Source organism: Lucilia sericata, unplaced genomic scaffold (assembly GCF_015586225.1).
Source record: "Lucilia sericata isolate MDLA Ls3-8-SP2 unplaced genomic scaffold, ASM1558622v1 Contig000044F_arrow, whole genome shotgun sequence".
NCBI classification, from domain to species: domain Eukaryota; kingdom Metazoa; phylum Arthropoda; class Insecta; order Diptera; family Calliphoridae; genus Lucilia; species Lucilia sericata.
This window is the reverse complement of record NW_023994082.1, coordinates 235,420-262,500: the sequence shown is the minus strand read 5'-3', so window position 1 is coordinate 262,500 and position 27,081 is coordinate 235,420. Positions and strand designations below refer to the sequence as shown.

General features: G+C 31.4%; 1 protein-coding gene across 3 annotated transcripts in view; it reads right to left on the bottom strand.

Annotated features, from left to right (window-relative positions):
- LOC119614774 overlaps positions 1-27,081 on the bottom strand; it is a 169,410-nt gene that overhangs the window by 1,743 nt on the left and 140,586 nt on the right. For all 3 annotated transcript variants that reach the window (XM_037970897.1, XM_037970889.1, XM_037970884.1), the window contains exon 4: positions 1-7,213. This exon is cut by the window's left edge and continues 1,743 nt beyond it. In XM_037970897.1, coding sequence (XP_037826825.1) covers positions 3,227-6,148 — 2,922 coding nt within the window. In that variant the 5' untranslated portion in view covers positions 6,149-7,213 and the 3' untranslated portion in view covers positions 1-3,226. The remainder of the gene's footprint in view (positions 7,214-27,081) is intronic.

Sequence of the window (27,081 nt, the reverse complement as noted above, 5' to 3'; positions counted from 1 at the left end):
TGGCCGAACCTTATAAAATTTATTATCGATAAATTTTATAAGGTTCGGCCTTATAAAATTTCATCGTGATACTGGTCTTTTCAAGTGAATTTTGAACGTTCAAATCATTTTCTGAAGGGGAATTTGTATGTGGGCTAGGGTCAAATGAGGCCCGATCATTACTCAAATTGACAGTGTTATTAAGGATTATATTAAACTTAGTTGTGCCAATTTTTGGGGAAGATAGCAGTATAATTGGCGTAGATATAAAAGGCCCAAATCGGAACGTCCGGTTATATGGGGGCTAGGGCAAAACTTGGGCCGATCATTATAAAATTTATAATCGGAATTTATGTTTATATAAAACTTATTTGATACTAGTGCTTATAAATGAATTGTGAACATTCAAGTAATTTTTAGCAGGGGACTTTGTATATGGGTCAAATAATGCCCGATCTTCACAAAAATTCCTAGAATTATTAAGTACAGTCTACGACCTGTAGAGTGCGCAAAAGGTTTACATGGACACACAGACAGACGGGCGAAAGGACGGGTATATATATTTTAATTTGGGTGTTACAAACATCAGCAAAAACTCATAATGCCCTCCCCACTATGGTGGTATAGGGTATAATAGGTGTAAAAGCTTGTTTTATCTTCAGAAATTATAAAATCGAACTTAGCTTCCCAAAACAAGTATTTTGGTATTGAAATTTGACATAAACAAAAAACTAATTGCATGACGATCGATCTATTATTGTATATGTTTAACTCCTATAACAGAAACTTTTTAAAGTATATGAATAAAAGTATAAAATTAAAATCAGACTGCAATAATAAAATTAGTACTACCTAACTAAATTATAGGGTTAACTTAAATCTATTATATACAACCTTATTAAGTACAATTATATTTCTAGTCTTTAAAATAAAATAAAAAATCAATTACAAATTTTTTTTCTGGTATACATTACATTGCATTTTGGGTGCGTCTAAAAGTCTATAAATATGTATGTATGTTTACAATTAATCATTAAGTATAGTAATTTTATAATGTAGTTTTCATTGAATGTTTAGTTTTGAATTTATTTTGTTGAAATTTTGTAATCTTAAATTCAAAACAGTTTATTTTTATTAATTTCTATATAAATTCTACAACTTTTTTCATATTTGTTTTTGTCTTCATTTATTTAGTGCTATTTCATGTATGTAGTTCTTATATTTTTACTTTTTGTATTAAAAATTCTGTTTATATCTCGTTTATTAAAAGTAAAAACTAAATTTATAAGTCTTGAGGGTCTTTTTTTGTTTTAAATATTTTTTTTATTAATTTAAATGTTAACATCTTTTGTTATGACTACGACAGATAAAAGAGAATCGTATAGTTTTTTCCTATGAAAAAAAGACAATAAATTCAGTATGAAAATAAAATTGTTACCTTTTATATAGTAAGTATTATGTGCATTAGGGTGGCCCCTTTGTGTAGGGAGAAAGAATAAGGTATTGATGTTCTAACTGAACATGGAAGCCTGGTTCATTCTAAGGCATCATTTCTCAACTCTCCAAAGAAAATTTTTTCATTAGTATTTCAGTTAAACTGATATACAATGAAATCTAATCAAATCATAAAGAGGTATATACCAATGAAAAGCTTATGATATACATCTTATGTAGATCTTAATCAAATAACTAACACAATATTGAGTAGAAATGATTTCTTGAAAATTTCAATAAAATAAATTTCAATAAAATAAATAAAACAGATGAAATTTTGAAAAACAGAAAAAAACATTGATTTGATTGTAAAGATTTTCTTGGTAAGAATTATCGATCCAGTTCATTAACGCTAGGACGAGAAATGGTATCATAGAATGAACTAGGCACAACAACATTTTCGATTTTGGGTCCACCCTAATGCATATCCTATTTTTGAGTTCTTTAAGCTCCTCGTTGAAAAAATCATACTTTTTACATTTAGGAGTTGTGCTGAAGCTTCTTTTTTAGCGTCACTAAATATGAACAAAATTGTCTCCCCATCAGATAAGAGTTCTGTGTACCTTAGGGATGTAATACCATCACGTTGGCAATGTTGTATAAGTAATGAAACAAAAATATTCACGCAGTGTCTTCCTGTTTCTCAGGAAGAACTATATACAAAATTCAAGTAGGGGAGGAGTTACACCCACTTATAAAATAAGTTAAAATATCGCGTATCTCAGAAACTGCAAAATCTAGAGTTCTCAAATTTTTTATGGACAAATTTTACATCCATATGAACATTTTGGTGCAAAATAGGTGACCTAGGAATAGTGGACGTGGCACCTCCCATACAAAATTAGAATATCTGAGAAAATTATCACTTGAAAAGACGGTGTTATATCAATTATTTCTTAATTAAGTATTTCCGATATTTATGAACCGATCTTGCTGGTCCATAAATATCGGAATGTCAAAAGTATGGATCTTGGAGCAAAACTTTCGGAAACGTATTCGATATAATGATAAACGGTGCTGATACCGTAAATATCAGAGACCTTTAAAAATTGCTCTCAAATTACCTACAAATAGACGCGTAAGCAAACAAACTTATGTAAAGCCTTGGCACACAAGTAAAGAAATTAAAAAATGTATAACATTAACCTTTTATCAGAATCATATTGAAATATTCAAAGAACTACTTAATAGTAATTAAACCATAACCCTTATTCAACAGACTGACCACTGAGCTTCTCCTGTAAAAAGAAATTTAATTTAAAAGAAATTATTATTAATAAAAACTGCACTTTAATTTTCATTTAGACTTTACATTTCTATTTTGAGGCAATTAAAGTCGTTTTCATTACCCCCACAAAAAGGTAACAATTTTCTTAATTAACTAAAACTTTTACTTATTACTCTTCTTATAATTTTTTCACTTTCAACTTTAAAATAGATACCAAAAGAAAATCGAAGAAAAAAACCCTTAAACATAAATTAAAAACTCTTAATACAATACACGCACAGAGTAAGCTTACAACGCCACTGAATCGTCGGAAAGTGAATTTGATGCATTTCTGCTGGATGATAGCGTTGTTGCTTTCAGGTGGTTAGAGGCAGGTGTGGTGGCACTATTATTATGTGAAAAACTACTCGAGTTGGTAGGTGAGGCTGCTGATGATGATGATTTTGAGGTGGTGTTAGTAGTAAGGGTGGTGTTAAGAGTAGATCCTATTGAACCATTTACTTTAAGCAAACGTGATGGCTGTTGTCATATTTCCTGTGATGGAGCCGACGATGTTGTCGTCACTGCCGTTTCATGACTGTCTCCCACGTAGCCCTCATCGGGACTGTCGGCAAGTGGACCATTTAAATGTCGTGCTTTAGTATTTTTTTCTGTTGAGTTAAGAGAACAAGATGTTGTTTCCTGTTGAGATTGTTGCTGCTGCAATTGCTGTTGTTGTGTTACACTAACTGTAAGTGATGATGTAGTTGGTGATATATCCGTTTCATCACATTCTGGTATGGTTGAAGAATCAGCCTGTGCTACCGCACATCTTTTTCTTTGTGCATCCATATTGGTTTGTGATGATGCCGATGACATGGTCGTTACTGGGGGTGTATTGGTAGTTAACGGTGTTGTAGTATTTATAGAGGTAAGTGGTTGCTGCTGTTGTTGTTGCTGCTGTGGACTTAACATACCCATTATGGTGGGTGTATAGTGTATGGGCTGGGCATGATAGCCCGGCAGACAAGGTGGCCATTGTTGTTGCTGCTGATGCATTTGTTGTTGCTGTTGTTGTTGATCTGTATTACTTTTGTAACCCTCCGGAGGTGAAGGATACTGCACTAAATGAGTTTGTGGATATCCCTCAGCAGTAAAACGTACATTTGGTATGTTGTATTTGTCATAGGATGTTGGCGTTCCTGAACGTTGCTGCAGAAATTCTGCCTCTAAACTATATCGCATACCATTATTGTTATTTGCATTGGCAAACTGTTGCTGCTTGTGCGCTCTATTGTGTGGCAAGGTACGATAAAAATTTTGTTGTTGCTGTTGTTGAATATTTGCCTGTTGTTGTTGTTGCTGCTGTTGTTGAGCTGCTGATTGCTGTTGCATTAAGTGATGATGTGATGGAGGCTGTTGTGGTGATTGTTGCAGATGAGCATTTGTGTAATCGTAGGCAAAGCCATCCTGACCCAAAAAACAAACAGGATTTAAATGCACATCAACTGGATGAGTGGGTATTGAATTCATCACTGTTTTCAGCTGCATGCCTCTTGGTAATGTTGTCATGCCACCAAATCTCGATGAGGCCATGGCGGCCGCCGTATTAGGCCTTAGGATTTGTGAACCGAATTGTGGCGCTGACAGCTGATAATACTGATCATATTGCACAGGATTTTGACAATCACTTTGACTATCATATTCTGAGCCGCCAGCATCTAGAGAGGATGAAGTTTTTAGTTTATGTTTATAGCCCGATTCGGCATCGTTAACTAAATCTGGATTCTTTTCCGCATAGTTGCGTAGTGACGAGGGTGGTGAACAATAAGCCAGAGTAGAGCTTAAGGCGGGATTAACCATTAGTGATTGTGGCGGTGGTGGTGGGGTAGCCGAATTTAAAGCTGAGGCTTGTGCCATATTAACACTTAGTTGCAATGTTTGTGTAGAACTGTCTAAAGGATTGTACAGCATTATATTCTGCTTTATTTGATTGCCTAATATGACACCATTCTCCTTGGTGAGTTTAGTAGGTGTTAAGGTATCGCATTGTCCTAGCATTAGACCGGAATTGCCATTTAAACTATCATTGTCATTTATAATGGAAGAACACTTCATAAGGCCATTGTCATTGTTGGATGAACCATCTGAAGAAGAGGTGTTATTGCCATTCACAGATGTAACACCCGAGGAGGGACACTTTTTACGTTTAACTGGAGTTTGACGCTTTTTACATTGTATAATAATGAAGGCTAATATAAGTACAAAAATAATACCACCACCGGCAGAACTTGCCACTATATAGTTCATATAGTTCTGGGGAAAGGATACCTCATTAACCACGGGCGGTTCCTTGATCATGACCCTTATGGTGTAATTGCTAAAGGTGGTGCCCGCAATATTTTGTCCCACACACGAAAAGGTACCATTGTCCTCTATACCAACATTGTAAATAAAAATTTCACTTCTTTTCTCCTCTGAGGTAGTTGAGGACTCATCGATGTAGTACAGCATATGCATGTTATCTACAAAGCTGTCATTGGACATAACTTGACCATTAAATAGCCATAATACTTTAGGTTCTGGTATGGCCCTCACCACACATGATATGGTAAGATTACGACCCTCTGATACCTCAGTGTAAGTAGACTGAGGTGAAACTTCTGGTAGGCAGGCAAATTCTTCACGTTTTAACGATTTTATAACTTGCCCCTTAAGACGAGGAGGCTCCACACATTTAGGTTCTTCTGTTTGAGGTGTATTATAATTATTAAGCCAAGAGTGCAAGTCCAACAAACGACAATCACAAGTCCAGCGATTACTTTGTAGGCTTATGCCGTGCAGCGACTTTGGCAGTATATGATTACCTTGTATATAACTAATGCGATTACCATCTAATCTAAGCCATTCCAAATTATCCATGCCCACAAAGGCCTCATTTTCTATTCTTTCAATTTGGCAGTTACTTAATTCCAAGGTGGTGAGAAATGACAGATATCTAAAGGCAGCTGTTTTCAGTTCTCTTATAGGATTACCACTCAAAGTAAGTCTCATCAATGAACTGTAGTCCTGAAAGGTTTCTGAGGGTATGTGCTGCAAGGAGTTCTCGGACAAATCTAATTCAACTAGATTTGTTAAACCCCTAAAAGCCTTTTCGTGTATTCTAATTAACTGATTGCGGGATAGATATATTTTCTGTAAGTTTAGTAAGTCCATGCGTAAAAAACGTTCACTTTGCAAAACCTGCAGGGAATTGCCACTAAAGTTTAATACTTGTGTACCCGGATCCATGCCTTCGGGTATATTGGGCAGAGATTGACCACCGCATTCTACGGTCTGTTTGCCACCCTTCCATTTGCATATGCACACTTCAGCTGGACAGCCTTCTACGCCTTGGATGAGAACACAGTTTAACAACAATGTATAGCAGATTACTAACACTATTGATTTACGGCTTAAACAAGGCATTTTTGTTTCTTGATAACTCGTTTTGTTTATTTCTAATTAGTAGCTCTTCCAATTTCAGTTTTATAAAATTTTGTAAATTTTGCTATTGTGTTTATATAAGGGTGTCAAAAAATTACGTTGAATCCTTTTGAAAATTCAAATTTAAAGCATAAAAAATCGTTTGTTATAGGCCAGTTAAACAACATTAATGCCATCTAGTGACAAGATAATGAATTTAAATATGTAATAAGTGCAACTATCACTTTAAGTTTCTTTTCTTTTTCATATATCTCTTAAGTCTAATCCCTTTTAGGCAGTTTTGGGTTTTAAAGACTGCTAGAAATGACAATCATATTGAAAGGCAGCAATAAACAAAAATACTTTAGAAGTTCTTGTCTAAGGATTTGATGCCTTTCTCGTGTTTCTTTTTTTTTTTTTTTTTGTATCTCTAGTTTTAATTTTTTAAACTGTCATTTAAGCTCATATTACGCACCAGTTTTTTTGCTTTGGGAAATTTTATTATTCTGTTCTTTCAAACCCTACACCACAATGTTGTCGTTTATAAAGGCGTCTGCTTGTCTTTTTTTTCGAATTTGTATTTTTTGTTTTATATGTATCCTGTTTTATAATACTTTTTTGTTGTTTTCTTCTTTACTAAGTTGATTTTATTTTCTGCTTTTTATTAACTTCAAGTTTTAGTTTTTCGTCTTTTTTGTTGTTTATTCCTCTGTCTTCATTATTTGGGTTGACGTCAGCATATTTTTTTGTCTTCTCCAGCTGGCTCCTAAATCTTTAGTTTTTTTTCTGCCCCATATAAGCGCCAATTGTTTTTTTGTTTCCAAAATTTTACTCTATGTTCTTCTTATCTATATGTTTGTTAATATTCCTGTTTTATTTTTGCCTCTGCTTTGTTGGTAAACCATTTGTTTATTTTTGGGGTTTATATTATATTTCCTGAAGTTTTCATGAAATGAATGAAATCAATTTGGTATCTAGCTGTTTCTCTTTTATTTTCATTCTAGTTTCTTTCAACAAATCATTAAGGCCATTAGTGTGTTTTGTTGTTGCCGCCTTTTTTGGGGGGATCTAAAAAGAGAAGAAAACAAATTTAAAAGAAATTAATGGAATAGTTTTGATTTAATAAATGATATTAATTTTTTTATAACCTCCATCAGTGGAGATAGGGGGTAAAAATATACGTTTGTCTTTCCATTTGTAGAAGTGGAAGATATTTTGAAATTATTGAATTTGGTCCTTTATTTCACCTAGCCTCCCATTAAACCGTTTTATATAAAACTTTATGACACTGCCGATTTTCGTTATGATCGAGATTGAGCCACCAAATGAATTCCTCCTCAGAAATTAGCTTGAACTTCCTTTATGCCCTACATTTCCTTATAGTATTTGATATGGTCCAATTAGGAACTGATTTCATTTGACAAAACCCTCTTTAGAAAATCGGTTTTCATCGGACCGATCCTCACTAAATCTAGTAGAAAGATTTTGGGTCATATACAACTTACGTGTATGGAATTTCATCGCTTTATTCGTCGTTTTAAGCCAGTAATGATCGTTAAAGTCATTTTCTGAAGTGGACATCATATGGGGGTAAGATCAATTATGGACCGATCCATGGTAGAGAGATTTTGGCTTGCGAATAATTTACTTGTGTCAAATTTTATTGCTATACTCGTATTTTTTTTAGCCAGTAGTGAGTGTTAAAGTCATTTTCTAAAGGAGACTTTGTTGAGCGGTAGGGTCAATTATGAAATGATCCTCACTAAATTTAGTAGAGAGATTTTGTCTCGGGGGAACTTACTTGTGTCAAAAGTTATCGCTACTTTTTAGCCAGTAGTGGGCGTTATAGTAATTTTGTGAAGGTAACCATATATGGGGGGTAGGGTCATTTTTGGGCCGATCCTCAAAATTGGTATAGATGTTGTAGCTCGTAAGAAACTTACTTATTTTCATCGCTGTACTAGAATTTTTAGGCCAGTAATGAGCGTTAAAGTCATTTTCTGAAGAGGACCTTATAAGGCGGGTAGGGTCAATTATGGATGGATCCTTAAAAAATTTGTTAGAATTTGGCTCGTATGCAACTTATTTATGTTGAATTTCATCGCTATACCCGTTCTTCTAAAATAGTTTTTTGCGGGCCCGCTTGTAAGAGGGCTATCCGAAAACGTGAACAGATATTGCCCATTTTCAATGCCAAACCTTATCTATGGAAAATATTTATGCAAAATTTAAACTGCCTAGCTCTTAACGTGTGGTCCCTATCGCGATTTCAAGAGACAGACGGACGGACATGGCTTTTACATCTTAGAATTTAATAAGGACCCAGAATATACATAAATACTTTTATGAGTCTATGACCAATATTTCGATGTGTTACAAATGGAATAACAAAATCAGTATACCCCCATCTTTTTTGATGGTGAGTATAAAAATTAATATATTGTAACAATTAATAATAATTCCCCGCAGTTTTATTAACTTCAAGAAAAATATAAATTTTTAACAACTTTCTAACAATATAAATATCCACAAAAGACAAATTTTATAGTAATAATAAAAATTGCTTATAGTTAACTAATTTTATTAGTTCCCCTCTTCAAGTAGATAACCTTGAGTTTTCACTTTTATTTTCAAGGACTTTAATAAATTTTATTATCTTATCTCTTCACTTCGCAGCAAAGATCAAAAAATCACCAATACCTATATAACGTTTTTTTTTTTTTTCAAATTTATAACCCGTGCAGCATTTTATGTGCCGTTTAAACAAATAATATTTATTTTTAGCAAAGAAAACCTACCATTTTTATTTGTTTATTTATTTATTTGTATTTATTTTTATTGCCAACATTATTGGCAAATCAATAATATTATGGGGTTCTTTTCTTCAGCAATACATATTTTTGTATCTTGTTTCATTTAACCCCTTCTTAGCATTAGAGAAACAAATACATACAAACACTCTTTTTTTGAAACATAAAAACAACTACTTAAGTGTGGAAAACATATAAAATGCTAACGAAAAAGTAAAATCAAATCAAATGAAGGAGTTGAAAATGATGGTAAGATTGTAGATTTATATTGAAGACGTTTACAAACATACATACAAAAGTCTGTATTCGTATATACTATGTATGTATTTGTAGAAATGTTTAAATTGTACAAGCTCAAGCTAAAGATTATGATGATTATTGTAAGACTTTACCAAGATGATGATGATAATAAGAAAATGTCATAAACAAACGCAGCCACTTGAAATAACATTTCAAGATTAACAAAAAAATATATAAATAAAGGAAAATTTCTATACAGTTAGGAATAAAAGACTAGCGGCTGTGTTTGTAATTAAGTGAAATTAAAGTGCAAAATTTAAATATTGGACTGATTCTAAGCATAAGGTTTCATGGATGGACAACAGGTGTACAGACGTAATGACTAAACTAATAGTTTAAATAAATAAATATTTAATAAAAATCTTTACAATATTTCAATAACAAGTTTTTGTGCACTATGGGACAGAAATAAAGCATATATGAAATAAATCTGAAATTTTAATGTAGTTTATCTAATTCACATAAATTCCCTTAGCTCTAAAAAGTACCCAACTTTTTTGAAATCTAAATGCTATTACATTGACCATAACTGTTAATAAATGCGCATTAAGTGAAAGGTTTCTTAGAAACAGCAAAACATAAGTTGAAGAAAAATAATGTCTACAAAAAAAAAATACAATATGAAATTGTAACAATGGTAATCAAATATAGAAAGCTGAGTAGACAGATTTTTATTTGGTTACACTTAACATAATTTTTATTTTATTTATTTTTTTCTTATATTTTTCCCTTTTTTGTCTTTTTTCTCTTTTCTACTGTTTTTTTGTATCATAAAAATTGTAATATATATTTTGCTGCTGTTCATGGTTAAAATAAAAGAGGCCTTAATTTGTAAAAAAACGCATAAAATGTGAATGAAGGATTGTTTGTTAAAGTATTACAGTAAAGTGTGTATAAAAAGCAACCATTTTGCTTTTAATGCATAAAAAATAAAATTTAAATGAAATTTTATTTCAAGGGATTTTAAAGGAAAATTTTATAAGAGCATTTGTTTTATTTATTTTTTTCAACAAATTTAACAGTTTATTTTATTAGTTGAGTTATCTTATGTTTTATTTATATTTTTTTTTCTTTTAAAATATTTTGTTGTCAGAAAAACACTATTTTACACAGATAGATAGACAGACAGACAGACAGACAGAAAGATATCACTGCGAAAACTTAATTAAGTAAAATCGTATTTCATTTGTCGTACGCATACTTAACATTTAAAATTTCCTTTTATTTGCTTAAGAAAACTCTGCAGATTGGAGGGAAGGACAAGTAGCGCATGTATATTTACATATATGTATATATTTTTTTCTAATTTAAAAATAATTACTTATCGGACTTATGCTTTAATTTTGGTAGAATGTTGTATTAAACGTCTAGGATGTATTTCTTTTGCACCATCATTGTTCAAGTATATTAATAAATAACTATTTCGGGTCAATCACCAAAAACTACTGGGTAGTTACTTATTTACGTATTTTAGTATGTTCCACAAATTCACAAATATTTTTCTTGGCAGGTTGTGGTGTAGGTTGCTAATATCAACTCGACGATATGTTTTTTGTTTCATTAAGAATCATTAAATAATAATGAAGAAAAACTACAAACAATTGCTAGCATTAGTTTAACCTTTAAAACGGGTTTAAGAAATTCAAAAAGAACTAGAACTGAACTAGAACTGAACTAGAACTGAACTAGAACTGAACTAGAACTGAACTAGAACTGAACTAGAACTGAACTAGAACTGAACTAGAACTGAACTAGAACTGAACTAGAACTGAACTAGAACTGAACTAGAACTGAACTAGAACTGAACTAGAACTGAACTAGAACTGAACTAGAACTGAATTAGAACTGAACTAGAACTGAACTAGAACTGAACTAGAACTGAATTAGAACTGAACTAGAACTGAACTAGAACTGAACTAGAACTGAACTAGAACTGAACTAGAACTGAACTAAAACTGAACTAGAACTGAACTAGAACTGAACTAGAACTGAACTAGAACTGAACTAGAACTGAACTAGAACTGAACTAGAACTGAACTAGAACTGAACTAGAACTGAACTAGAACTGAACTAGAACTGAACTAGAACTGAACTAGAACTGAACTAGAACTGAACTAGAACTGAACTAGAACTGAACTAGAACTGAACTAGAACTGAACTAGAACTGAACTAGAACTGAACTAGAACTGAACTAGAACTGAACTAGAACTGAACTAGAACTGAACTAGAACTGAACTAGAACTGAACTAGAACTGAACTAGAACTGAACTAGAACTGAACTAGAACTGAACTAGAACTGAACTAGAACTGAACTAGAACTGAACTAGAACTGACTAGAACTGAACTAGAACTGAACTAGAACTGAACTAGAACTGAACTAGAACTGAACTAGAACTGAACTAGAACTGAACTAGAACTGAACTAGAACTGAACTAGAACTGAACTAGAACTGAACTAGAACTGAACTAGAACTGAACTAGAACTGAACTAGAACTGAACTAGAACTGAACTAGAACAACTGAACTAGAACTGAACTAGAACTGAACTAGAACTGAACTAGAACTGAACTAGAACTGAACTAGAACTGAACTAGAACTGAACTAGAACTGAACTAGAACTGAACTAGAACTGAACTAGAACTGAACTAGAACTGAACTAGAACTGAACTAGAACTGAACTAGAACTGAACTAGAACTGAACTAGAACTGAACTAGAACTGAACTAGAACTGAACTAGAACTGAACTAGAACTGAACTAGAACTGAACTAGAACTGAACTAGAACTGAACTAGAACTGAACTAGAACTGAACTAGAACTGAACTAGAACTGAACTAGAACTGAACTAGAACTGAACTAGAACTGAACTAGAACTGAACTAGAACTGAACTAGAACTGAACTAGAACTGAACTAGAACTGAACTAGAACTGAACTAGAACTGAACTAGAACTGAACTAGAACTGAACTAGAACTGAACTAGAACTGAACTAGAACTGAACTAGAACTGAACTAGAACTGAACTAGAACTGAACTAGAACTGAACTAGAACTGAACTAGAACTGAACTAGAACTGAACTAGAACTGAACTAGAACTGAACTAGAACTGAACTAGAACTGAACTAGAACTGAACTAGAGAACTGAACTAGAACTGAACTAGAACTGAACTAGAAGAACTGAACTAGAACTAGAAAACTGAACTAGAACTGAACTAGAACTGAACTAGAACTGAACTAGAACTGAACTAGAACTGAACTAGAACTGAACTAGAACTGAACTAGAACTGAACTAGAACTGAACTAGAACTGAACTAGAACTGAACTAGAACTGAACTAGAACTGAACTAGAACTGAACTAGAACTGAACTAGAACTGAACTAGAACTGAACTAGAACTGAACTAGAACTGAACTAGAACTGAACTAGAACTGAACTAGAACTGAACTAGAACTGAACTAGAACTGAACTAGAACTGAACTAGAACTGAACTAGAACTGAACTAGAACTGAACTAGAACTGAACTAGAACTGAACTAGAACTGAACTAGAACTGAACTAGAACTGAACTAGAACTGAACTAGAACTGAACGAACTGAACTAGAACTGAACTAGAACTGAACTAGAACTGAACTAGAACTGAACTAGAACTTAGAACTGAACTAGAACTGAACTAGAACTGAACTAGAACTGAACTAGAACTGAACTAGAACTGAACTAGAACTGAACTAGAACTGAACTAGAACTGAACTAGAACTGAACTAGAACTGAACTAGAACTGAACTAGAACTGAACTAGAACTGAACTAGAACTGAACTAGAACTGAACTAGAACTGAACTAGAACTGAACTAGAACTGAACTAGAACTGAACTAGAACTGAACTAGAACTGAACTAGAACTGAACTAGAACTGAACTAGAACTGAACTAGAACTGAACTAGAACTGAACTAGAACTGAACTAGAACTGAACTAGAACTGAACTAGAACTGAACTAGAACTGAACTAGAACTGAACTAGAACTGAACTAGAACTGAACTAGAACTGAACTAGAACTGAACTAGAACTGAACTAGAACTGAACTAGAACTGAACTAGAACTGAACTAGAACTGAACTAGAACTGAACTAGAACTGAACTAGAACTGAACTAGAACTGAACTAGAACTGAACTAGAACTGAACTAGAACTGAACTAGAACTGAACTAGAACTGAACTAGAACTGAACTAGAACTGAACTAGAACTGAACTAGAACTGAACTAGAACTGAACTAGAACTGAACTAGAACTGAACTAGAACTGAACTAGAACTGAACTAGAACTGAACTAGAACTGAACTAGAACTGAACTAGAACTGAACTAGAACTGAACTAGAACTGAACTAGAACTGAACTAGAACTGAACTAGAACTGAACTAGAACTGAACTAGAACTGAACTAGAACTGAACTAGAACTGAACTAGAACTGAACTAGAACTGAACTAGAACTGAACTAGAACTGAACTAGAACTGAACTAGAACTGAACTAGAACTGAATTAGAACTGAACTAGAACTGAACTAGAACTGAACTAGAACTGAACTAGAACTGAACTAGAACTGAACTAGAACTGAACTAGAACTGAACTAGAACTGAACTAGAACTGAACTAGAACTGAACTAGAACTGAACTAGAACTGAACTAGAACTGAACTAGAACTGAACTAGAACTGAACTAGAACTGAACTAGAACTGAACTAGAACTGAACTAGAACTGAACTAGAACTGAACTAGAACTGAACTAGAACTGAACTAGAACTGAACTAGAACAGTTCTAGAACTAAAATAGAACTGAACTAGAACTAAACCAAACTGAACCAAAACTGAGCTATTTCTGATCTAGAACTGAACTGGAACCGAAGTAGAAACTTAAGTACGTATACTATCTCTTTGATATTCCTAGTATGTAGTTTATATATAGAAAGTATAAATACTTGCTTCATGAGAATTACTTTTATAATTATAACACAAAATAATAACAAGTCTCATTTTCCTACATCGAACTTTTGTTACAATCTTACCACTTTTGGGTTAAGCATTTAAAATCATTTTCTAAGATGTATTACTAGCTATTTGTAGTAAAATACAAACAATTTAGCACAGACCTGATATTTAACTGTTTATGTACATTTTATACATTTGTTTCTATAAGTATTTGTCTACATTTAACAAGAATGGGGGAATTTCGCATATAAAATAGTACTTTATTATAAACATGCCATGTTGTCTTAAATGTTAACAGAGATTTTTTATACTATATAATTTTTTTCCAGTCGTTTCTTTGTCTAAAATAAATTATTTTCACTTTATTTAGTGCAATTTAGGTGAATGTACAAGACACTTAATTTAATGTAGGCTTTTCCTCGCACAGACACATATACATTTGGTTTTTATTGTTTAAGTTACAAATACATACAGCGAGTAACTTTATATAACTCTCTCTGTGTGAAGGGGACTTTATCATTTGTAAATTTTACATTATTTGGTAAATGTGTGTGTGGGTGTGTTGAAAGCATAAGCTGTATTTTAATCGCCACAGAGTAGTAAAATGCTCGAAATTATTTCTTTGTCTGGTCAGTAATGTGTATAGTGGAAAAAGATTAAAATACACCTTTCCCTCGTTTTACATGATAACCGTTTTGTAAACTTATAATAGCACCATGTAAAGCTTGAATCTCGAAGATATCTGTGGTTTTTACTTCAACAACACATCGCTAAATCGGCTTCAATATCTACGAGTATTTGTTATATTACAAACGGAATGACAAACTTATATAAACCCTTCTCACAATCGTGAAGTATGTAAAAAATAAAACAAAATTTTAAATATGGTTACACCTTTGTTTTCAGAGACAATACAAATACTAACACAACTTAACTAAAGCAACAGCATTGTTGCAAGTACATACTTAGTACATATAAATATACAAACATTCTTGCACCAAGGTATATAAACATTGTTCTTTTGTGTCCTTTTAGCATATTTTATACAATTGTTTATTTATATCTTTCTGTCTATTTAAGTGTGGGTTGAGTTGTTTGTGTTGGTGTGTTGTATATTAGCATTATAATCACGATTTTACTTGTTTATGTGCTTTTGCAAAGCACAGATTCATTATACTTTGTTATAATTGTATATGAACGAGGGCTGGTAGTTTAAGGACCTTAAATCGGTAAATATCAGTTCAGATTTGAAATTACTTTTAAGTTAATTGTAGTTTCATATTTTTTGGTATATATCTCCTTTATTAAGGCTTTTGTGTTGTCATTCTTATCTCAAAATTATTACCAAACCTTTTGCTTCATTCATTACCTCTTCTCCATACCTCCACGTTTAAAGCAACATTTCTACTTTGTCTTACTGTCTGTTTTGACAAAAAGTTAAAAAGCTTAGATTTATCAAAAATTTATATTCATCTAATTGTACTAGTGTTTTTACTGGTGTATAACTGTCTGTCTGTCCGTTGGTTTGTTAGCTGTTGTTTTGTTTTATTTATTTGGAAGATTGTTGTTTTGGTTTTTATTTGTTTAAGTGTTTATGTTTGTATCTCTGTATCTGAAATCTGAATTTGAATGTTTAAATCTGTTAATATATATGTGTATGTAAGTATTGTTTGTTAATTTTTTTTTTCATGTAATTCTTGGTAATTTATGTTTTATTTACCTCTTAAGTAATTTCCTGCAATATGCTACATTTTGATTTATATTCAACTGAGTTTGTTTTAGTCGGAAATTGTGTGTTAGAGCTATCTTTTTTATTTGCCCTACTATTGTATCTCTTATTTCTTGGTATTTTATTTTTCTTGCTTATATAAAATTTAGCTTAAAATCTTTATTTTCTTAAGTAGCAAAAATATGTTTGCTTTCGTTTTTTTGTTGTTCTTTCCACAAATGCCGTATTAATTTGGCCATAAATAACAATAAGATATATATATTTTAAAACCAGCCATAAAATTGTGAAAACAAAAAAAAAAAGAGCTTAAATTTTAAGTGGCCTATAATAACTTACATTCATTTTGTTATAATTGTAGAGGCTAAGAGTATGTTATCATTAGAAAAGAAAAATGTATTTGAGAATAAGAAATCTGTTTTTTAACCCCACATTATAAAAATTTTTTGCAAATATTTCTTTCAGACTTGCTTTTTGTAATTCACATACAGCGATAGACCTTACGTATGAGCAACATTTATTTGCATCTATTAAAAACTACTCATACGTACATAAACACATGCAAAAAGAGTAAATAAGTACAATATAATGGAATTAAATATTTAACAAAAGTGTTAGTGTTTAATATCCTATTATAAATAAAATATTATTAAATTAAATTTTTTAATATTTTTTTTTACATTTTATTTAAGAATAAAAAATATGTATGAAAAAGTTGAAAATTTCCTTAACAACATAATATTAAATTATTATCCCCAAATAAAATATTATATCACGAGCACTTAAAATCCCAAAAGAAAACGGAAAGAGACCAAAACTTTATAAACAAGCACATAACATTTATTTTCTACTAATAAAATTGTTCATGCTAAACATTATTTAAAAAAAAGAAATTTATGTTTTTCAGTTTATATTTTTGTATTATTTTTAAGCATTTTTTTGGCTTAAGACTTTTTTCTTAATATTACAGCTGTTATAAAAAACTGTCACACGACTGCCACTTTTTTGTTTTCATTCTCAATTATGTGTTGGATATTATGTGACCATCAGACTAAAAATATGACATTTTTTCTATTTATATGTATATAGAAATTTCTTTTTTTTAAAGAAGGATTTTCGTTTCCTTTTCGAAGAAATGTGTTCTTACTTTCTGCTTGTCAAATTTTTTATGAAGGTTTTTTTTTTGTAAGTTTTTATTCATGTTTGAATAATTTTTTATGTAAACCGCAAAAAAAGCAACAGAATGTTTACTTATATATGCTAAATTTTGAAGAAGCTTAATATTTTGTGACATATTAAAATGTATGCATGTTTATACAGAGATTATTTAAATTTTTTGTCTATTTTTTATTATTACATTTTATTTAGTAATCTGATTACATTTATTTTACATAAATTTGTTCTTAAATTAATAGGAAATCAAGGAATGTGTATAAGTAATATATAATTGTATTCTGGCAAAATATCTTAATTTTCTTGGAACTGAATACTTCCAAATAAATATATTTAAACGTTTCCTATTTGTTTTATCCATAATTTGTTAATTGAGTAAAATTGATATGATTTTTTTTTTTTACCCATTACCCAAATACATTCATGTATGTTTAGGGTCCTTATTAAATCCTATGATTACTTTTCTGGGTTTAATACAAATTTACTACAATACTATATATCCGAATATAATGCCCATGTTGTCATATGTTCCTAAGCTCTCAAAACGTTTGCAAACTGTTTTTAAGTAGTATTGTAAATATTTGAGATATAAATCTTTGAAATACCATTCAAGGATATTTTGTGCACAGTTACTTTGTGATTATAGCTTCAAAAGTGACAGAATCGCTTACCTTAGGCGCCCCTGTTACATATAAATCATTTGGAATATATGTCTACATATACATTAAGGAGGCAATTTTTGTGATTAATAGGCCTAATCATTTTCTAGTCCGTTGTCCCTTAAGTGTTGTGAGTCCGACAAAGAAATCTTACCACTAATTTTTAGTACGCTGTTAATCTGTTAAGATTCCACTAAAGCATAAAAGACGGATGGACATTGTTAGATTTTTAAAGCACTCTAAAAACGAACACAGAGTAGACTGTTTTTGGATGAGTTACAAATATAATTACAACAATCAATATATTCCTACTATTTAAATCTTTCCAAAATATTGATACATCGAGGAACTGTGTTCAAAACTGTTTATATTAAGCAGCACGAGATTTCGTAGAAGTCGCCTTTCCCAAATTATTTTATAAAATTTAATTTTCAAGAACGCTAAACAAAAACAAACAAGTAAGAAATTATAGTCGGGCGAGGCCAGCATATAATACCCTACACCTATTACAACATTAAAATGAGATTTAGTTTTCATAATAAAGCATTTAAGTTGAATTGTACATTGCCTCATATATACTTAGGCCATTTATTGTTGAATAAAATTTTGGATATTTAAGTCGAATTTTGAATAGGAGCTATGGTCAAATGAGACCCTATAACTATACAATTTTTGAGTGTCATCAAGGCTAGTAGAGAACTTGGTTTTGCAGCTTTTTGTTGGGATACAAGTATATTAAACATAATTGTGAACTAATCGACAGACGTTAACCATTTTCAATAGGCTTCGTTTTCGGTACCATAGAAGATCATGTGCCAAATTTCATTGAATTATCTTCAAAATTGCGACCTGTAGTTTGATTGTAAGGTTTACAAGTCCTATTCGGGGGTTCAGTTGTATGGGGGCTAGGTGAAATAATGGACCTATGTTAACCATTTTTAATAGGCTTCTTTACTGATACCATAGAATATCGTGTGTCAAATTTCATTGAATTATCTTTAAAAGTGCGACCTGTTGTTTGATTACAAAGTTTACAAGCTCTATTCGGAGGTTCAGTTGTATGGGGGCTAGGTGAAATAATGGACCGATCTTAACCATTTTCAAGGCTTCGTCCATGTGACAATAGAAGATTAGTACCAAATTTCATTGAATTATCTTCAAATTTGCGACCTGTAGTTTGATTACAAGGTTTACACGGACGGATGGACGGACAGACGGACGGACATAGCTAAATTGACTCAGAAAAAGATTTTAAGCCGACTTTAAAGTGGATATAGGACCAATATTATTGTGCGTTACAAACATCTGCACAAACCCAATATACCCTCCCCACTGAAGTGGTGTAGGGTATAAATACATTAAGCAATGAAACGAACGGATTTTAAATAGAAAACTTCTCGTAGGCATGTCTGATAGAATTATTGAAGATTTGGATCCCAAAGTTATCTGTGGTCTTCAGATAATTGAATACAACAGACAGACGGACATACAGACAGAAACACGGACAGACGGACATGCCTAAATCGACTGCGCTATTTATAAGAATCCGAATATATATACTTTATAGGGTCAAAAAATTATATTGTTGAAATTAGAAACGGAATGACAAACTTGTATGTCAAAAGTATAAAAAAGATATTCTTCGGAATATTTGTATGTTGTTGTCATAGTTTTATTCACTATTCCCGGCGGTTAAATGTATGCGAGCTAGGTGGATCGACAATTACTATTTATTATTACCTATATTTTACTATTTTTAATTACCAATGCTAATCTGTAGGAATTATTTTTATATCCGCCTGTTTCCTGTTTGCGTCCGTCGTAATGTATTCAAAATAAGACGGACGGACAGACAAACCGACTGACATGGCCCAATTAGGGCTTGAATTTTATATATAAGTTAAAACAACCCTAATAACTCTCGCAATCTACTAAATACCTTTATTATTATTTTTACACATGCTTGAGAATTTATTGATTTTCTTTTTTTCTTATTTTATTTTTCATTCTATCTCTCGTACAGACATAAAACAAAACAATATGTGCTAATATCTTCTTAGTAATCTTCTGTAACTATTCTTATTGTATTTCTGTTCTCAATTGTCTATTTAAGCTGTTGTTATTTACAACTACTATACAATTACATGTCTACTTTACGTATAGTAAAGCACGTTTATATATCTGCACTCGTTTCAATTTTGCATTCAATGCCAAAGTATTTGAAAAACAAAACTATTGTTTAAAATTGTATATTCTATTGTTAAAGTCTTAGAAAGACTGTTAAGGGGGCAAGAAAAAGAAAATAACTACAATACGACAACGGCAACGTAAGAAAAAAAAAATACTGTAAAGAAAATAAAATAGCAACAAATTGCATTTTGCTTAGAAGAATATACTTGAAAATGTTTACTTACACATATGAATGTGTACTTGTGTAGCTATATAGTATATGACACTTAAAATGCCACATGTAAATTTACATACATACGTAAATATCTACTCAACTTAAGAAGGATGTGTCTCGAAAACAAACGATTCATAAATAAAACAATTAGATGTAGAAAAAAAAAACTTGTAGTATATAATCACACAAGGACATGATACGGAAGTTGCAGAGATTAAATACTATAAAAAATGTTATATTAACATAAGTAAATTATATAAAATTTTTAAGTATTTATGGACCATCCATCTAAATTTCTTAAGGTTTAATCAACATATTAAAAGTTAAAGGTCACAGACATTTCTTTATTCTCTTCTGTGTATATATTAGTAGATATTTCTTTTATTAAAAACATAAATTTAAAGCATCAATGAAAAGTTCTTACTTAATTTGCATTTGTTTAAGTTTACTTTTTTTAAACTATTTACATATGCTGTAACTGAGCAGTTGCATTAAGTTCTTCAATCATTGTTAAATGCCTCTTAAAAGCTTTAGGAAATAATTTTCCTACTTGATCATAAACATGCTATTAACGTCACGTATTAAACACTTAAAGTTCATTGCCGTTGCAACAAGCCCTCAAACGTGAAACGTCAATAGTCAAGAATATTTCATGGTTATGGTCCATGTTGTAACTTATTTGTCATCATATACATACAAACATTAAGTATATCAATTTCATCGTTAAGCTGTTTATGCAAAAATATTTATGTAATTATAATACACTAGGAAATATTCGAAAATAAAAAGTGTTCCTGACTTATCATATACTTATAGAGGACCCTGTTTAAATCTGTATTCCATATCTTTATTCTAAAGTATTATAAAAAATCGTAAAATATTAAACCACTTCAATCTCTTCGAATAAGTAAATTTCTATAATATTTTATTAATCGTTCCCTATTCATTTCATTTGTAGTGTTCTCATTTTATAATGAGATTGCAACATAGTTAAGTATAAGAACAATGACTAAGATTTAAACATTTAAAATACGAAGAAAATTGTTTAAAATAAAAGAAAAATATAGAAAAGGGATAAGGTCGGTTGAGTTTGTGTTGGAGAAAATGTGGTGAAACCATTAAACAGGGAAAAGGTATAAGACAAAGAATGAATAAAAAAGAAAAACTTATAAAAGAAAGTTATTAAAAAACATTTTTTTTGTAAAGAGGAAAGTTTCACAACATCCCAAAAAGCATTTTGAAAAGATTACGTTTATATATACACAATGTTAGAGTGTTTAAGGCCGACAAAATTGGAAAAAAATTCTAAACCCTGAAATTTCTAAAGGATTGAGTAGCGCTGAATCCGAATCTGAGCTCAGATTTTCTCCATTTTCTGTAATTTGAGATATCGTGTCCTGAACTTAGAGAAAACGCAATTTTTGGTCCTTTTTGAGAACTCTATTTGTAATGTTGTATGCCATCTAATAGTCTATTCTATCAACTTTAAATTGAAGGCTTAACATCTGATATATCTTATTCTTCTTTGAGATATCTTCAGCTAAAGTCTGAAAACTCATGGTTTTTGGTATATTTATAGTTTTTATAACTTTTACTACTATAGTACGGAAGGTATTATGCTTCGTAAAAATTTTTTATAGCGAACAGAAATATAGAATCCACACCTATTTGACGATGTTCCAATTGACCCGAAATCACTTTTTGATTCGACTAAACGATGTCTGTCTGTCCGTCAACTTCAACGGATAATATCTCAGCAACTACAACATATTTTCAAATTATTCAATAGGATTTCTATAGGAATAAGTGTAAAAAATTTTGTAAAAGAAGAAATGCAGACTTTGTCACTTTATTGTTATATCAAGCTTAAGGAGAAGATATCTCGCAGAGGTAAGAAGATATGAAGCCTTTATTGTAAAGCTGACAGAATGGAATTTCAGAATGGAAACATTTTATAAATAAAGTTGTCTTCGAGCAGTTATAACGTCTCAAAAATGGATAAAAGTTGCGTTTTTTCAAACTTCAGGACACTATGTGATGGAGAAATTCTAAGGCCAGATTCGGATTCATCGGGACTTATTCCTTTAGAAAAGTACACTTTGGTCTCTGGGTTGAAAATTTGTCGACCTGTGTTATCTATCGAAATATTGATTGTAGAACCATAAAACTAAATTACTCTGGGTCCTAATTGATTATATTCTGGCTCCTTATTAAATTCTAAGACTATCTACTCATGTCCGTCCGTCTGTCCGCCCGTGTTGAAATCGCGATAGGGACCGCACGGGAGGAGCTATATAGCAGCAATTTTGCACAAATATTCTCTATTGTTAAGGTTTGTTTGATATTGAAAATGGGCAATATCGGCCTACCTTTTCGGATGGCCCCATACAAGTGGACCTCCACTTGTGGATTATTATCTATTGTTAAGGTTTGTTTGGTATTGAAAATGGGCAATATCGGCCCACCTTTTTGGATGGCCCCATACAAGTGGACCTCCAAAACACAGCTTTAACGGGCATAACTGTTCTAAAAGTATGAGTATACCGATTAAATTCGTATGAGAAAAAATCTTTCTACCAAATTTTTTTGAAGATCGGTCTATAATTGACCCTACCCCCCATATAAGGTCCCCTTCAGAAAACGATTTTATTACTGGCCTAAAATTCGAGTATAGCGATGAAATTCGGTAAAAGTAGTTTCTTATATCTCTCTGTCAACTTTTATGCGCATGGGTTCATAACTGACCCTACCCCCATATGAGGTCCCCTTTAAAAAATGGCTTTATTGCTCATTATTGGCTTAAAAATACGAGTAAAGCGATGAAATGCGGTATACGTAAGTTTCTTACGAGCCAAAACCTCTCTACCATATTTTTGAGGATCGTGCCATAAATGACCCTGCCCGCCAAAGACGTAGCCCGGTTCATGATTAACGCACATAAGGTCCTCATCAGAAAATTACTCATACGCTCATGGTTTAAAATTTGAAAAAAAATATTTTGTTTTTAAAAATTAATATTTTGTTAGTTCAAAAGGGCTCAGTCTATAATAGGCTTAAGCCATATTACAAATATCACTCTGATGTTTATATGGGAGCAGTCTTTCTACGCTATATGGTTTGATGGCACAGCTGAATATAACACGCTCACTTGTTTAATCGTAATATTGAAATCTTTGGGACCTTCAGAATTAGCTTCCCGGACTTAAAATTAAATTTCGAAAATAATACTCCTCTCCGACTCACTTAAAATCGTTTTGTAGACCAAAATTGTGGAATTTTTGATACCTATTTAAAAAACATTTGAGATATTTTATTTTCGAGTCCGTTCCTCGATACACTTTAATGTAAATATTTATATCTTTGAATTTCTTAAACCTGCCTTAATTATTCATTGGGTATCTCGGTAGAAGTTTAATACGAATAATAATAATTTGTTGTTGTTGTTGTTAAAAAGGGTTAGTAATTAAAACAGTATGCTGTATTTCCTGTAATGCCCAACCCCTGAAGATAAATCTTTAGAATAATAAATTTATATTTATCAATCAATGTTATAACCTTAGTTTAATAACTTTAATTTAAAGAGAAAAATAAATTATTAAAGTTAGAAAATAAGTATTTTTTTTAAATATCCATTAAATAATTCCAACTATAAGTTGGTGTACTTATAAACATCTTACGAATCCACCATCAACACAATTTTAAGAAATCTTTCTTTTGAAAAAAATGCTTTTTAAATAAAAAATGAATTTACCCCCTACCTATGGCGTTGAATGTAATAATAACAAGTAAAGTGTTTACAAAAGTGTTAATAATAAGTCTGTATAGAAGAATGTATACATAAATATACATATGTACGTATGTAGGAGTATTTGTATATACAAGTGTCTTTATTTACTTTTATATGCCAGCAAAAGAATACAAAATTTTCTTATAATTTTCCTTGCCTATCCTTATGGTAAGGTAGTAGAAGGTAGTGTTGCTGCTGGTGGTGTTTAAGTATGCTGCATATTCTTTATATTAACATGCCTAAAAGCATGCTGTTTTAATAAATATTAAAAACATTTCTGTTTTTTTTTTTTTCGTTAACAACTATTTACTAAATGAACTTTTATGTTAGTGTTTTTTAAGATTCAACGAAAAACATGACTGTCGTTAAACAACAAACATTTCTTGTAAAATCTGTAGGGAAGATTATTCTAGATTTACATTTTGTTGATGTTGTCAAAAAGTACGTTTTTTTCCTGTGTGAAGTTTAAAGTGATGTAATAAAGCTGAAAGACATTAGAATATCTAATAGCAAAAATATTAAGAAAATTAAGATGGTTTGAGAGAGGATTGGGGATAGAAGCAAGACTAAAACAGAAACATTAAAGTAATTTTATAAAAGTAGATACCAGTTGCTCTTAATGACTTGTTTTAGTCAAACGAATTGTAACCAAGTATGTATTACAAAGTAAGATGTAACAGCAGCAGCTGACAAAGTAGTAAATTTAAACGAAGGTGCTATTTTTCAGAAAGGACACATAAGTGTTTTTAGGAGTACAGATTTTAAATAACATGTGTGTTGACTAATGTTAATCATAAAAGCAACAAATTTTGTGTATTTACATTAAAAATTCATTTGGACAAGGAAGTAAAATTTTAATTAAAAGTTTTAATTTCAGGGTTAAAGTTACATATACTGTCAAATATTTAAAAATGACGTTTTTCTTTATTTTCATAAAAGAAATGACAACATTTTTAAAACAAGTAAGAAGTTATAGTCGGGCAAGGCCGACCATATAATACCCTACACCTTTTACAAAATTAAAATGCGATTTAGTTTTCATAATAAATCATTTAAGTTGTATTGTGCCTTGTCTCAGATGTACTTAAGCCATTTATTGTGGAATAAAATTTTGGATATTTAAGTCAAATTTTGAAGGAGGCTTTGTATAGGGGCTATGGTCAAATGAGACCCTATAATTACAAAATTCATGAGAATCATCGAGGCTAGTGGTTTTGTAGCTTTTTGTCGAGATACGAGTATATTAAACATAATTATGAACTTAAGAGCCTTATTCGTCGGGTTCAGTTGTATGGGAGCTATGTGAAATAATTGACCGATATTAACCATTTTCAACAGGCTTCGTCTCCGGCAACATAGAAGATCATGTGCCAAATTTCATTGAGTTATCTTTAAAATTGCGACCTGTAGTTTGATTACAAAGTTTAAAAGCCCTATTCGGGGGTTCAGTTGTATGGGGGCTAGGTGAAATAATGGACCGATGTAAAACATTTTCAATAGGCTTCGTCTCCGATACTATAGAAGATCGTGTGCCAAATTTCATTGAATTATCTTCAAGATCACGACCTATAGTTTGATTACAAGGTTTACTAGCCCTATTCGGAGGTTCTGTTGTATGGGGGCTAGGTGAAATAATGGACCGATCTTAACCATTTTCAACAGGCTTCGTTCCTGTGACAATAGAAGATCATGTACCAAATTTCATTGAATTATCTTCAAAATTGCGACCTGTAGTTTGATTACAAAGTTTACATGGACGGACGGACAGACGGACGGACAGACGGACGGACATAGCTAAATCGACTCAGAAAATGATTCTAAGCCGATTAAGGTGGGTATAGGACCAATATTATTGGGCGTTACAAACATCAGCACAAACCCAATATACCCTTCCCACTAAAGTGGTGTAGGGTATAATCATTGTTTTATTTCTTTAAATTTTTAAAGTGATTATTTAAGCAAATTTGCTTTTGTGTTATTTAAAATGTCAGAGAATCGTTACATATTCATTTCCTTTTAAAATACAACCAACAACAAAAAACACAAGAATAAAAGAATAATAAAACTTATTTTTAATTTAAATACATACACATGTATGCATATTGAATGGCATATATAAGAATGGCCCGTTTATATTAAGAAAAATAAAATTTCTATTTTCTTTAATAAAAATAATGGCAGAGAAATATCGTAAAATTTTAACACTTTACAAGTTAGAGTGCTATATTCGGCTATGCCGAATCTTAAATACCCTCCACCAGCAAGCTACTTTTTATTGAAACCCATTTAACTATCTAATTTTTAGATAACTTGGCAAAATTTTTGTTTCCTTATTGAGGGTACTAACATTTATGCATATGTCAAACTAATTTTAATTAGGTCGAGAAAAATGTATATTAATATGGGAGCTAAGACAACCTATGGACCGATCCGGAAGAAAAAATCCGTAGAATGATTTATATATACAAAATACACATTTATGTCGAATTTTATCCCGATAACTTTGATTGTTAATGTGCATTTGAGTAATTTTCGGAAATGGTCCTTATATGGGAGTTGTGACCAATTATCAACCGTTAAGGAAAAAATTTCGTATAATGATTTATATGCCAAAAAAATTCAAGTCGAATTTTACTACAATAGATTTATTAATTAATGAAATATGTGCGTTAAGGTGATTTTCGGAAGTGAACTTTATATGTATAGGAGCTACGACCTTACACAAAACATATTTGTGTCGAATTTTATCAAGATATCTTTATTTGTTAATGAAATATGTGCGTTTAAGTGATTTTTTTGAAGGACCATATATGGAACAATCCGGAAAAAAATTGGTAGAATGATTTATATGCTCACAAAACATATTCAAGTCGTACTTTATCCAAATAGCTGTATTATTCAAAGAAATATGTGCGTTTAAGTTATTTTCGTAAGTGGACCCTCTATGGGAGCCTCTCCGGAAAAAATTTCGTAGAGTGATTCATATAAAGACAAAACATATTTGTGTCGAATTTTATCAAGATAACTTTATTTGACAATGTATTTGATATGTATTTTTAAGTGATTTTCGGAAATGGGGTTATATGGGAGCTATGACCAATAATGGACCGA